Source organism: Talpa occidentalis, unplaced genomic scaffold (genome assembly GCF_014898055.3).
Source record: "Talpa occidentalis isolate TD23 unplaced genomic scaffold, MPIMG_talOcc4v2.1 talOcc4.10, whole genome shotgun sequence".
Taxonomy (NCBI): Eukaryota; Metazoa; Chordata; class Mammalia; order Eulipotyphla; family Talpidae; genus Talpa; species Talpa occidentalis.
The window spans coordinates 5712363-5724962 of NW_023600993.1; the positions used below are offsets into that span (position 1 = coordinate 5712363).

The following is a 12600-nucleotide window of genomic DNA, read 5'->3' on the forward strand; positions in this document are numbered from 1 at the left end:
GTCGGAGCAGAGTCCCTCCTGCTAAGTTCACGCCACAGCTTGTCTCCAGGTGGGAAAAGCAAAGCGCTCCCCCGCCCCTGCATCTTGTACAAAACTTCTCTGGGTGTCCCTCTGTTTCATTCTCAACAGGAAGCAACCGCTTCTATGATAACATCGAAGACATGATTGGCTACCGGCCACTGTCACTCATTAAGTGGTGCTGGAAGGTCGTCACCCCTGGGATCTGTGCGGTAAGGACCCTGTCAGGAGCCACCTCTGGCCCACCCACCCGCCTTCCCACACCAGAGCCCCCCAGCCCCGCTGAGGGGACTAGGAGGCACCACCCCCGGGGAGCCTGCCATCCTGTGAAGCTGGCCACATGGGGACAGTCGGGCTGGAGGCAGCACCCAGCTCCGCCACCTGTTTGTGTGTGACCGTGAACAAGTCACCTCCCTTCCCGAGGCTCTATTCTCACCGACCAGGCAGCTGGGGCCAGCTCATGGTAGCGTGAGGCAACATGTGGCCTTGTTAACTGTAAGAGCAGCAAGCTAGGGGCAGGGGGCCATGCTCTGCCCCGAAGGCCAGACTCCAGAGAGGCATGTGTGGAGGACACTGAATCTCTGAAACCCCCTCTGCCCTTCACCGCCTTTTGGCCTCCAAGCATCTCTTCAGAGCTCTAAAAGGCAGCTTGGAAACCAGTCCTGAGAAGCAGCTAGGAAAAGAATAAAATCTTGACAGGCAGGGGTAGTGAGCGTCCCCCAGACCCCGCGAGGCCTCCAATATGTGGGCTTCCCTTCCCTGTGTGTCCCCATTGCGGGGCTCTTCACAGCTGTCGGCGGCTGGCCCCTGGCCCCTCCAGCCTCCCTCCTGCAGGCCTGGCCCATGTGGTCACTCGGGGCCTGGCCTGTCTCCACAGGGCATCTTCATCTTCTTCCTGGTCAAGTACAAGCCACTCAAGTACAACAATGTCTACACCTACCCGGCCTGGGGCTATGGCATCGGCTGGCTCATGGCCCTGTCCTCCATGCTCTGCATCCCACTCTGGATCTTCATCAAGGTGTGGAAGACAGAGGGGACACTGCCCGAGGTGAGACAGAGGGCCCGGAGGGCCCAGCCTGGGTAGGCTGTGGAGCAGGGGCCAGCCAGGGCCCGCTCTGGTCTCAGCTTCTCACCTGGGCAGGGGAGTGACGAGACCCGCCGTGTGGCCAGCTCCTCCCTGGCAGGTATGAGGCCTGGGGTGGAGCAGTGTCTCTGAGCTCAGCCTTGGTCTCCTCGTCTGTAAAATGGGGTCAACAGCAATCTCTGACAGAGGGCACTGTGAAGATTCAGTGAGTTTATTCAAGGAAAATACCTAGACCTAGACACGGACCTGAATTGAGACTAAGCATTGGCTCCTGCTGTTCTGTCCATTCTGTTCAATAACGACCTTTGCCATTCCCAGGGCAAAGGGAAAAGGTCTGGATTTGGGGAACAGTGACCCATGTTGTCCCTCTGCCCAGCTCTCTGCCCTCTGGGGCTTCTCGAATCCTCCAAGCAAACTGGGATCCCAGGCATCGTTTCCCACATGTAACAGATAGTGAAGTGGAAGCTCAGAGACACTAAGTCCCTCGCCTAAGATCACACAGCCCAAAACTAGCAAATCACATATTTTAAAATTATGTTTATGGAGGTGATATTGGTTTACAGCACCCTGTGTCATTTAGGGGCATCAGACTCACACCTCTTCAGGTGTATGTTACCACACCCAGGCCGTAACCCCCAGCGCCATAGGCCCCTCCCTCTCTGATGGCCTCAGTTCTGCAGCCAGATCACAAGGGTGTGTTCTAAGCTAGACCTTTTTGTTGTTGTCAAGATAAGTGTCCTTATGTGACATTGTTAGTGGAAGGTGCAAGACACGATCCAGTGTCTGCAGTGATGCGTGAACTGATCCCCACAGGGTTTAGTTGCATCCATCACCCTGCACAGTTATAGGCTTTGTTTCTGGTGATGAGAACTTTCAGGGCCTGCTCTCAATAATTTTCAAATGTGTAGTATTGTTAACTATAGCCCCTTGTTGAACATCGCATCCCAGGACGCGTTTACTTTACAACTGGAAGTTTGTACCTTTTGACCCTCTCCACCCCATGTGCCTGTCTCGCCGCCCCCTCCCCCCCACCCCAGGCAACCACCAGAAGGTCCTGTGTCTGTGGGCTGCATTTGGTTGGGTTTTGCATTTGTTTGTTTGTTTTTTTAATATTTATTTATGCATACAAGAGCTGGGGTACAGGCCAGAGGTGGGTGGGGGGGTGAGAGGATTCACCAGAGACAGAGTGGGGAGCAGAACAGGCAAACTGACCAAAGTATACTGCTGAGGGGAGAACCAGAGAGTCAGGAGAGGTCTGCTGTGCCATGTGGGTAGCTCCCTGGGGGGGTATTGAACCCATGCTGCAGTGGCTGCTTCATAGGTTGCGTCTTAACCCCCTGTGCCACCAGGGAGTCCCTTGCATTTTTTTTTTTTTAATTCCACATGTAAGTGAGATCATACAGTATTTCTCTGACTTCTTCCACCTAGTTGAATGTCTTCAAGGTCCACCCGCGTTGTTGCAAATGGCAAGATCGCCTTCTTTTTTGTGGCCGAACAACATTCCAGGGACAGAGAGGGGTGGAGCTATAGCAATCTGATTTCTTTCACCCGTCTGTGGCACCTGAGCTGCTTAGCTTCTGTGTCTTGGTGGATGGTTATGCCACATTGAAATGGGGGTGCAGATAGCTTTTAGGTTAGTGTTTCCACTTCTTCAGATAACAACCCAGAATTGCAGGATCATGTGGTTCGATTGCTGATTTTTGGAGAAGATGCCATACTGTGTTCCATCGTGGGTACCAAATTTTTTTAAAACAGCGTCATTGTAGTCTGTTTTATGTATCATAGCCCTCGCCTCTGTTGGTGTATGACTCTATGAGTAACTTTCCGTGTCAGGCCATCACCCCATAGACCAGTTTCAGGACACGCCCACCACCCTAGTGAGGTCCCCATGCCCACCTGGCGTCACCCCTCCTGCCCATGCCTTTGCGGGTTCTGGACATTTCCTCTCCAGAGCTTGTGGGCGTGGCCTGCAGGCAACAGCGTGGATCCCACGTCTTACTGCCGAGCACATCCTCTGTTTACTCTCCTGCCCGCCTGCTGGTGGATCAGATGGTTGGAGTCGGTTTCTCGCTGGCTTAGCAAACTGTTTGCCGGGTGCCTGACACTGTTGCCAGCAGTTTACAAACACTGGGGCATTACATTCCATGCAAGCAAGCCGGGGAGGTGGAGGCTCCCATTGTCGCCATTTCACAGGTGAGGCACCTGAAGCACAGAAAGGGGAAGCAACTTGCCCGAGGGCACGCAGCCTTTGGGTGTAGAGCAGGTGCACTGCGGTGCTCCGGTCCCCTCTTCCCTCTGCCGGACTGGACACACCCGCGGCAGGATCTGGTCTCTGCCCCTGGATCCCCAGCATCTTCGGTCAAGCTGGGGCCCGGGCCTCCATGCGGGGCGGGAGAGGGCGAGAAAGCACCCGACCCTGGCGGGCCTCTCAGACGGCCCTCCCTCCTCTCCCACCGTCTAGAAGCTCCGGAGGTTGACGATCCCCAGCGCCGATCTGAAAATGCGGGGCAAGCTTGGGACAGGCCCACGGACGGTGATGGTTAATGACTGTGACGCCAAACTCAAGGGCGATGGGTCCATTGCCACCATCACAGAGAAGGAGACGCACTTCTGAGCCGGCCGCCGGGGGACCGCCGCCTCCCGTGTGCACAGGACTCCCTGGGACACCCACTTCACCTAACGGTAGCCGCGCGCCGACCCGCACGGGGTTTATTAACAAGTTAATTTTACAGTGGCCGTGCCCACCCTGGCTTGAAGTCACAGGCCCCGCCTCGCCCCCCGTTCTCTGGAAGTAACACTACGAGAGATAATACTGTACAGTGACTAGCAGCACCCCCTTGTGCTCCCACGCTTTTAACCAGTGTTTTCTAGGGCTTAGGAAGAACTGTATCATATGGCAAACTTTGATATTCGGGCTGTGGCGCGGGCGGGGCGGGAGCCAGGCCTGGCCTCCTCGGCAGCCTCGGAGCGCGCCATTCCGCGTCCCGGGCTTGCCCCCCCCTTGCAGCCTCCCCCCTTCCTCACCCCCCAGGACTGGCTCCTCCAAACCCTCCCTCCACCAGCCCCACCTCCCAGCAGCGGGTTTGCAGACGGCAAGGCTGTGTCGAAGAGAAAGTCCCACCAACTAGGGGCTCCTCCGCCCTCTCCCACTAAGTGACCTTGGGCACCCCCTCTCCGACCCCAGACAGTTTTCCCATCTCCCAAGTGGGAGGACTGGGTCGGCAGCTCTCGGAGCAGCTCTCCAGGACCCTCTGTCCCTCCACGCCCCCTGGCCTGCAGACCTGCCCTGGGGCTTGGGTTCTCCTGAAAACTCACGCAGTCACCCCTCTGTCCTGTCTCCGCTCCCACCCTCAGCTCCGCCTCTGCAGCCTCGAGGTGCTGGCTGCGGGGGCCGGGGGCTGGCTGCGGGGGCCTGGGGCTGGCTTGGCCGTGGTCGGGAAGCAGCTTCTGTTCTCCTGTGGCTGTCCTGCCTCTGCCTGGAGTCTGCATCCGAGACCCCGGGGACCTGGAGCTGGTCCCCTCCCCTGCCACCTCCTCCCTCTCACCGTCCCTGGCCCTCCTGTCTCTCCAGCACCTGCCCTGCTCAGTCTCCTCCCTGTTCTTCCTATCACCAGCAGAGCCTTCTAGGAGGCTTCTTCCTACCCTTTTTGGGGGAGCCATCCCACCACCTCCCTTGCCAGGGGGCCCACCCTCGGCCCTTACTGTAGGGGAGACCCTCCCTCCTTGCCGGCCTGAGGCCTGGCAGGGCGGCTGCTGCTGCGGCCTGTCCACCTCATCTTTCTCCTTCCTCATCGGATCTGACATCCAGCCTCTGCCTCGGATGCTGAGTTATTTGAGGGCAGGGAATGCACCACCTTTATCCTCTTCTGTATGTTCCCAGTTGTATTGGGTGGAAACTCAGGCTTACTTTGCTGTGATGAACCCACGTGTCTGATTCACCCAAAAGTTTCCAAACTCCCAGCCTCTCTGCTCCGGCCAACCTGGACTGAAGCCTGAGTTTGCTCAGAGGGGTACCCAGCGCCCCCTGGGGCCTGGGGACGCTGGTTCTGGGCCCTCTTATGCACGCACAGCTGGGCCTCTGACCTCTGGCCTACCCCCCTCCCCCATGTCTGATCCCAGGGACCCAGGAAGACCCCCCTGGGAGCCCCTGCTCGTGTCCGTCCTCGTCTGCTCCTCTCCCGACAGGCCCAGGAGGGTCCCGCTGCTGCTGCTGCTACCGGCTGCCCACCCTAGCCGCTCCGGCCCCTGCCTCGGGCCCGTGCGCGGCGCTGCCCTTGACCCGCTCATCACTGCTCGAGGGCAGGGCGGCGGGGGCTCCTGTCCTTTGGGATTTTGTAATTTCCTACTAGTATTTGGGTAACTCGGGGGTGGGGAGGGAGACGTGGGGCCGGGTTGTGGTGACTTTTTTGATATTCATTAGAAACAATACATCCTTTCTGAGATATTTACAGTATTATTAAAAAACGAAAAAGGTTGTACTGTTTTGCAGAATGAACGTTTTTATTGGGTATCCCAAGGGCACACGATTGTCTGCTTACTCATTTTTAAATATTAAAGGAATGAACAAACTATCTGTGGCTGTTCCTGTGGTCCGGGGCGCATTCCCGGCGTCCCCCGGCGACCCCCGGAGCCCTCTCGGCCAGGCTCGAGGGCTGCAGCCCCAACAGGCGCTGGCGGATGAGAAACAGCCCCATAAAGTCGACCCTTCCCCCGTTGCTCCCCGCTTTACAGATAAGGGAAATGGAGGCACCCGGGGGAGGAACCTGCCCCATATGGCACAGACAGCGGAGTGGGGGGCAGGTCTGTCAAACCAGAGTCCCTGATGTTCTGGGGGGCTGTGGGGTGGGTCTGGCTGGAGGAAGGAGCCTCCCTCCCTCATCCCGCCCTTGCCCCAGGCCTCCCGGGCCCACAGGGCCGCCGCCGCAGCAGTTCAGACAGCAGGTGGCGCTGCGGCGAGGCCCAAGCCCCTCCCTGGGGTCCAGCTCTGCCCAGGGAGGTCATGCTGAGCCCGGGGTGGGGGGTGGGGGGGCAGCTGAGGGACAACAGGGTTCTTGAAAAAAATTCTACAGTTCACCCTTTTCACTGCCTCCCCCCAAGCCTAGCTCCGGTCTGCAGCACACAGAGCTCAGTGTTCATGCCCGCCCCCCACTAGCTGTATGACCTCAGGAGAGTGACTTCCCCTCGCCGACCTCAGTGTCCTCATCTGTGCACATGGAGGGGTGAGCTCCTTCCAACGGAGTCACCGAGAGGCCGAAACGAGACCGAGGCGCACACCCCAGTGTCCACGCGTGCACTGTGGTTCTCGTGACCTGTCCTCTAGGGACCACGGTCAGAGGGGCCTCGGACAGTCGCTCTGCCTCCCTGGGCCTCAGTTTCCTTGTCTGCAACATGGGGCTCCTCTCAGGGCCTCTCACTTTCCGTCATCCTGGGGAGTAAATGAGAGGGTGGTAAATGGCATTGGTTCATAGAGCTCCAACTAGACAGAAAAGTGGTTACTGGAAACCAGGTTATTAAATTTTCCATGGGGGGCGGTCAGATGAATCTGCAGGCGTGTAAGGTGTGAGGAGCAGGCAGTCTCCCAGGCCCGGCCTCGCTCGCGCGCTGCCGCCCTCACCCAGCCCCTGCCTCTCCATCCATCCTGGAGTCCTGCCCACAGCCCACTTGGGCATAAACACAGAACAAAAGGAGGAGGCCCACCGTGGGAATGCAGGTGATGATTACCTCTGGGTGACAAGGTTTGGGCTGGTTTTGTTTTTCTCTTTTTCTGTATGATCTATTTTTTTCTCAAACAAAGAGCATTTATTGCTTTTATATTCTAAAAAGTAAAATCAATAAAGTTATTTTTAAAAATCATCCCCACACCACTGGGAGGCTGGCTGGAAGGTGGGGGGTGGTCTGGGACCCGGGAGCTGGACCTCAGGGTGAGGGAGAAACGATGGAGCAGGACACCCCTCTGGGTGGTATAATTACCCACAGCATTCATGGGCTTCCAGCAGTCTCCAGCATGTCTCAAACAGCTTGTTGCCGCTTTGCAAAGGAGTGAAGGAAGCCACCCTGTGAGAAGGCGGACTGTGTGCACCCTGGTATGTCAGCGGACCCCTCGCCCCCACACACCCATTGAAGTGAGGCCAATTTTACAGATGAGGAAACTTGAGTATGTTTTCAGATCTGACCGCCTTCTCAGTGCTGCCTTTCGGGTGTCCGTTTGGGGCACTTCAGACTCCGTTTCCTAATTGAATTCATCCACCCCAACATCCACCGGTCTCTTCCCACCTCAGTAAAGGGCACCATCATCCAATCCCTTCCTTCAGCAAATGCTGATGGGGCACCCCCTATGACCCTGGCCTCCAGGAGCCTACATTCTAGTGGGAGAACAAGGTGATGCACATTTTAAAAACTAAAAATATATAGTGTGGCAAAAGGGGTTAGTCAGTCTGGCTAAAATCAAAGTGGAGCTGAACCATAAAGAGGGCTGGGAGTTCGGGGTGGGGGGGGGTTGAATTTTTAATAGGACGGTCGGGGGCTCACTGAGAACGCGCGAGGAGTCTGCGGCTATCTTGGGGAAGAGCTTTCCGGGTAGACGAATGGCACATGCAAGGGTCCTGAGGTGAGGCATCAGGAGAGTTCCCAGTGACAGAGGCCAGGGTGGCTGAAGCAGAATGAGCAAGGGAGGAGCGTAGGGGAGGTAAGAGAGGTGTGGGCGCCTGCGGGGTCTGGGAGGCTGATTCAAGTGTGAGGTGAGGAACCCCAGGAGGCTGGGAGCAGAGGGGAGACTCTGGCTCCTGTGTGGAGCTTGGGTGGAAGCAGGGAGACCAGGGGGAGGCTGTGGTAATGCAGGCGAGATGATGCCTGGGCCAGGGGGAGCTCAGGTGGAGCACATGCTGACGTGGAGTCAGACCACAGAATGGACTGGAGGAGGCCAAGGGTGCTTGAGAAGTCAAGGACGACAGGTGTGAGGCCTCCTCGCTCCCCACATTCCATCCATCAGCCAGTGTCCTCGGTTCTCTCAAATCTATCTGCAGCGCTGCCCTGGACCTTCCTCCAGCCCTGCTGTGGCCTCCTGCCTGACCTGCTGCCCCCAGTTCCCACCCCTAGTGCCCACACCCATGGGCCCGCTACACCTGTCTGTGCTCCCGGACACTCTGCTGGAGAATTAACACCCCAAAAGGAAATCAGAGGAGGGGGTACACCTCCAGCAACCCCTCCTCAGCCTCAGTTTGCCCCATGCCACTTGATCCTCAGGCCCACAGTTGCTGGCAGGGCCTGGGCGTTCCATCAGGGTGTCGGGTCTTACCTGGGATAAGGTCTCCCGAGGCCTGGTGATTCCCACCCGCCCCCGCCCTGCCCACCTGCCATGAACGGAGCAGGCGCCCTTGGAGTCCCCGCCGGATTCCGCCCAGCGCCACCCCTGTCAGCAGGGGGACCTAAGGCAAAGCCGGCTCCTCGGAGCCTCCCCTGCACAATGCAGCCCTCCTCTCAGCACAGCAGGACCCAGCACACAGTAGGTGCCCAGCCAAGGTTCAAAAGAGTTTACCCTCCGCCCTGGAGGCAGCTGGACCCACGGCCTGCACGCCCCCCTTCCTGGGCCTGGGCAGCTGCAGCCGAGGGAGTGTTTTTATCTCCCCAGCGCCGTGGGCTCCGCGCAGCTCGGCAGAGGCCCTGCGTGTGGACAAAGAGCTCTTGTTCCCGCGGATCTAAAATTGCCTCCCTCTGATTGCCGCTATACAACCCGGGCCCGCTTCCCCCAGCCAGTTGGGTCTATTTCAAGAACGCGCTGATGAGCGCTGATTGCGCCTTGATTGTGGCGCGCGCCCAGCCCCCGCCCAGGCTGCGTGGGGAGTATTTGCTCCCGCACCCACCGACCGCGGCCCAGGCCGGCACCCAGGGGCCACCAGACAGGTGGAGGGTGCTCGGTGCTCTGCCTGTCCACCCCTGGGCTTTGGGGGTGCCCGGCCCCGCCTGCCTCCACTGCACTCAGTGGAGGACAAAATCAAGGAGAGGGCCACCGGGGTGGGGGGCCTGGAGGCGCGGCCAGGGCCTGTGGGGGCGGTGCGGTTGTGGCCAGGGCAAGCCGCACTCCCGGTCACCCCACCACACCCACGCACGTACGCACACCCACACATGCGTGTGCACACACGAGCTCCCTGAGCTCCTGTCCCCGCCTGTACTTGAGGCTGCCCTTGGCCGGGGGATGCGGCTTTACTAACCAGGGCCCCCCTCACCGGGCAGCCCGGGCTCACTGTCTGCCCCGGGTCCCCTTTCGAGGCGCCATTTTGTGTCCACCTGAGGCGAGGATCCTGCAGAGGTAAGGGGACTTGTCCTGCCCCCCAACTAGGAAATGGGCCCTCAGGATTTGAACCCAGGGTGTGTCAGGGGCAGCCAGTGCTCCCCACCATCCCGCAGGCTGATCCGGGCCCTTGGCGGTGCGGGGAGCCCTGGAGCAGAGGTGCTGGGTATCGGACCGTAGTGCTGCTCACTCCTGCCGAGCTGGCGCCGTGGGAGCCGGGGAACTTCTCCCTCCCGGGGTCTGTTTCTTCCTGTGCAACATGGGGGGACTGTTCAGGGCGCCCCAAACTCTAGGCCATTGCCTTGGTGGACGGCCTCATTCTTGGAATCACTTGGAAATACAGAGTCCGCAGAGACCCGAGGTCAACAGGCCTGTGGCGGGTGCAGGAACCAGTGATTTAGCAGAGGGTGGGTGTGGCACCAGCCAGACACCCTCCCCACCCCCAACCCACCCATCCGCGAGGCCTATCTGCTCTGCCCTCAGGTGGGCCTCCAGTCCGTGCCCCGCTGGGCTGCCCCGCGGGCAGTGAGCGCCTGCGCCGGGGAGGACGCGGGCAGCTCCCGGCATCCGCCTGGAAGGCCGTCGTGGAGGGACGTCTGCCTGGGCCGGGCTGACCTAGAGCCCCTCTGCTTCCCACCTAGGAGAGCTTCCTGTGAAGCTCCAGGACCAGGGGAGTCTGCGCTCCCGGGGTGCGGGGAGCAGCGGGGAGAGCGGAGACCGGGCTCCGGCCCCGGCCCCCAGGGCCCCGAGCAGTCTGCACACACGCCCGTGCCCAGTCTGCACACACGCCGTGGCAGCAGCGCGATCCGGAGCTCCGGCAGGCGCTGGGATCTCCTCCAGTTTCCCATGTGGCCCCTGGGCCCCAGCAGCCCTGGGAAGTGGACTGGTGGGCCCCACTCCTCGCCGGGGGCATGTGCAGCCCCCAGGGACTGCGGCGTGCAGTCCAGTCCCCTCCTGAGACCCCCTGCTCGCTCCAGCCTCCCCGACCTTTTCCCTACCCCCCTGTTCTTGTTGCCCGATGCGGCTGCCCCTGCTCCACCCCGTCGCGTCTCCCTCACACCCCCTCAGGCTGCGTCCCCTGCGTATTCCTGCTGCCCCCTCATTTCACACCTTCTCATCCCTCCTGTCTGATGACCTTGGCCCTGTCCATGTGTGCAGCCCCCCACTCCCATCTGTTTACCAGACCTGGACCTCTGGTCACCCAGCCCAGGGCCCCAGCGAGGCTGCAAGGGCAGGGCCAGGGCACAGGTTTCTGCCAACGGCCTGTGGGGATGACCTCCCGGATGTGGACAGGCCAGACGGACACTTGACCTCTGCTGTTACCGGGTGGTTCCAAAGCCCCTCCACCCCTGTTGGGGGATGGGCTCCAATGTTAGGGTCTCTAGGGAACAGAAGGGGAGGGAGACATGGGCCCAGGCGTCCTCAGGTGTCCCTATGCAGAGAACAGCCACGGGGGGCGGGGGCAGCCTGCTGAGGTGTGAGGACACAGAACCATGGGACACAGAACCACGGGGCAAGTAGGGGAGGCCTTGTCAGGGGGAGGGTCACGCACAGAGGCTCTGTATGACCCTGGACCAGTCACCTGACTCTCCAGGCCTCAGTTTCCCCATGTGTGACATGGGAAGCTCGTTTCTACCTCCAAGGCTTGTGAAGAGTCCATGAGCTAATGGGTGCGTAGTGCGTCACACCTGGCAGGACACGGTGGTGCTCAGGGACTGACCTGTGTCCTGTTGGATGTCTGGGTGGGGTGCACAGCTGGGCCAGCATCTGACCCCTCAATAATGGGGAGCTCCAAGGTGAAGACTCACCGTAATGTGGCCACTGGTCAGTTCAGGGAGATTTACTCCAGTGAGCAGACAAAACCAGCCTCAGAGAGATGCAGCCGCAGCCCCAAGTCCTCTGCACATCTAGCAGGGCCAGGGCCTGAGCTCAGGTGAGTGGCCCCTCAAAATATGTCACACACATTTTCCAAAATATGAAATGGTGCTAGGTCCAAACTCGGGGGACCCACATGGGGCTGCTGTGGCGTCTCCAAGGCCCATGTGTGGGAGGTAGGCTACAAGCAGATGTTAGCCCAGATTCTGGGATCCTGCAGACCCCTGGAGCACCCACCCTGTTGCTAGGCAACAGCTGCTCCCTGCAGCAGAGGATGCGTAGAGGGAGGCTGAGCAGCAGCTTCGTCCTCCAAGGAGGCCTATGGAAGAGCTCCCAGGCCGGGCCAGTGAGAACCGGAGCTCAGAGGGGTGTGGGGACTGTGACAAGTTTACCTCACGGCAGTACCAAAAAGCAGGGCTGGCAGGACTCTTAGGAAGTCGACACACAACATGAACACTGATCCCAGTTCTGGGTTAGGACAGACCTTGCCAATCCATGCCCATTCTCGCCAAGAGCCAGCCTTGGCCTGAGAATTCTTGACACAGTGGACAGGACGTTCTACGGTAGATCAGAGCTGGCATGAAAGGGAAACTCGTTAATTACCTCTAATCTGCTCCTGCCTGCTCATTTTACAGATGGGGAAACTGAGGCCCAGAGGAACGAAATGCACATGGGGTCTGGGAGCCAGAAAACCTCAGTTCTTGGCTCTGAGCTGTCTTGCTGTGGCTACAGGCAAGCTCCTTCACCTGTCTGAACCTCAGACTCCAGAGATGTAGCAGGGTTTGAACAAGGGGTTCCCTTATACAGACACACACACACACACACATTTTCCTTAGAGAACCCATATTGGGGGTTTTTCCCTCTGAAATTTTCCACGGTCTTCTTATCTTCTCATCTCAAGCATGATCGTTCCAGGCCCAGCCACCGGGACACCGGAGGTCCTCTGCTGGGCAGGAAGCCCTAGGGCCTCCGGAAGCAGCCTGGCGACCAGAGCAGGGCCCTGTAGACACCCCAAGACTAAGCACAGGGGAGCAGTGTTCAGCTGGACCCAGGACTGGGCAGCTTGTTCCTGACACAGGGAGGGGCTGGGGGCCTTGCTGGGGGTGGGGAGCGGCCCTGTGGCTGCCCCCTCTGGCTGTGTGACTCTTGCTGCCTCCAGGCGGGACGGAGGACTTCGTCTCATCTGGCTTCTGTTTGGATGCGCTTGGGCTCGCCCCAGAACCAGCGCCTGCAGACCTCACTCACATCCTGTTAAAGTCGCCTTTTCACCGTGGTTATGTCGGCCTTACCTGCCTTTGTCACGGAAGTGGCCGTGAGCCTGGAGCAGGAAGAAGGT

General features: G+C 59.4%; 1 protein-coding gene across 1 annotated transcript in view; it reads left to right on the plus strand.

Annotated features, from left to right (window-relative positions):
• SLC6A11 (solute carrier family 6 member 11) overlaps positions 1-4510 on the plus strand; it is an 83997-nt gene extending 79487 nt beyond the window's left edge. Inside the window, exons 12-14 of the mRNA XM_037522781.1 lie at positions 130-230; positions 896-1066; positions 3564-4510. Coding sequence (XP_037378678.1) covers positions 130-230; positions 896-1066; positions 3564-3716 — 425 coding nt within the window. The 3' untranslated portion in view covers positions 3717-4510. The remainder of the gene's footprint in view (positions 1-129; positions 231-895; positions 1067-3563) is intronic.
• The last annotated feature ends 8090 nt before the right edge of the window (positions 4511-12600 follow it).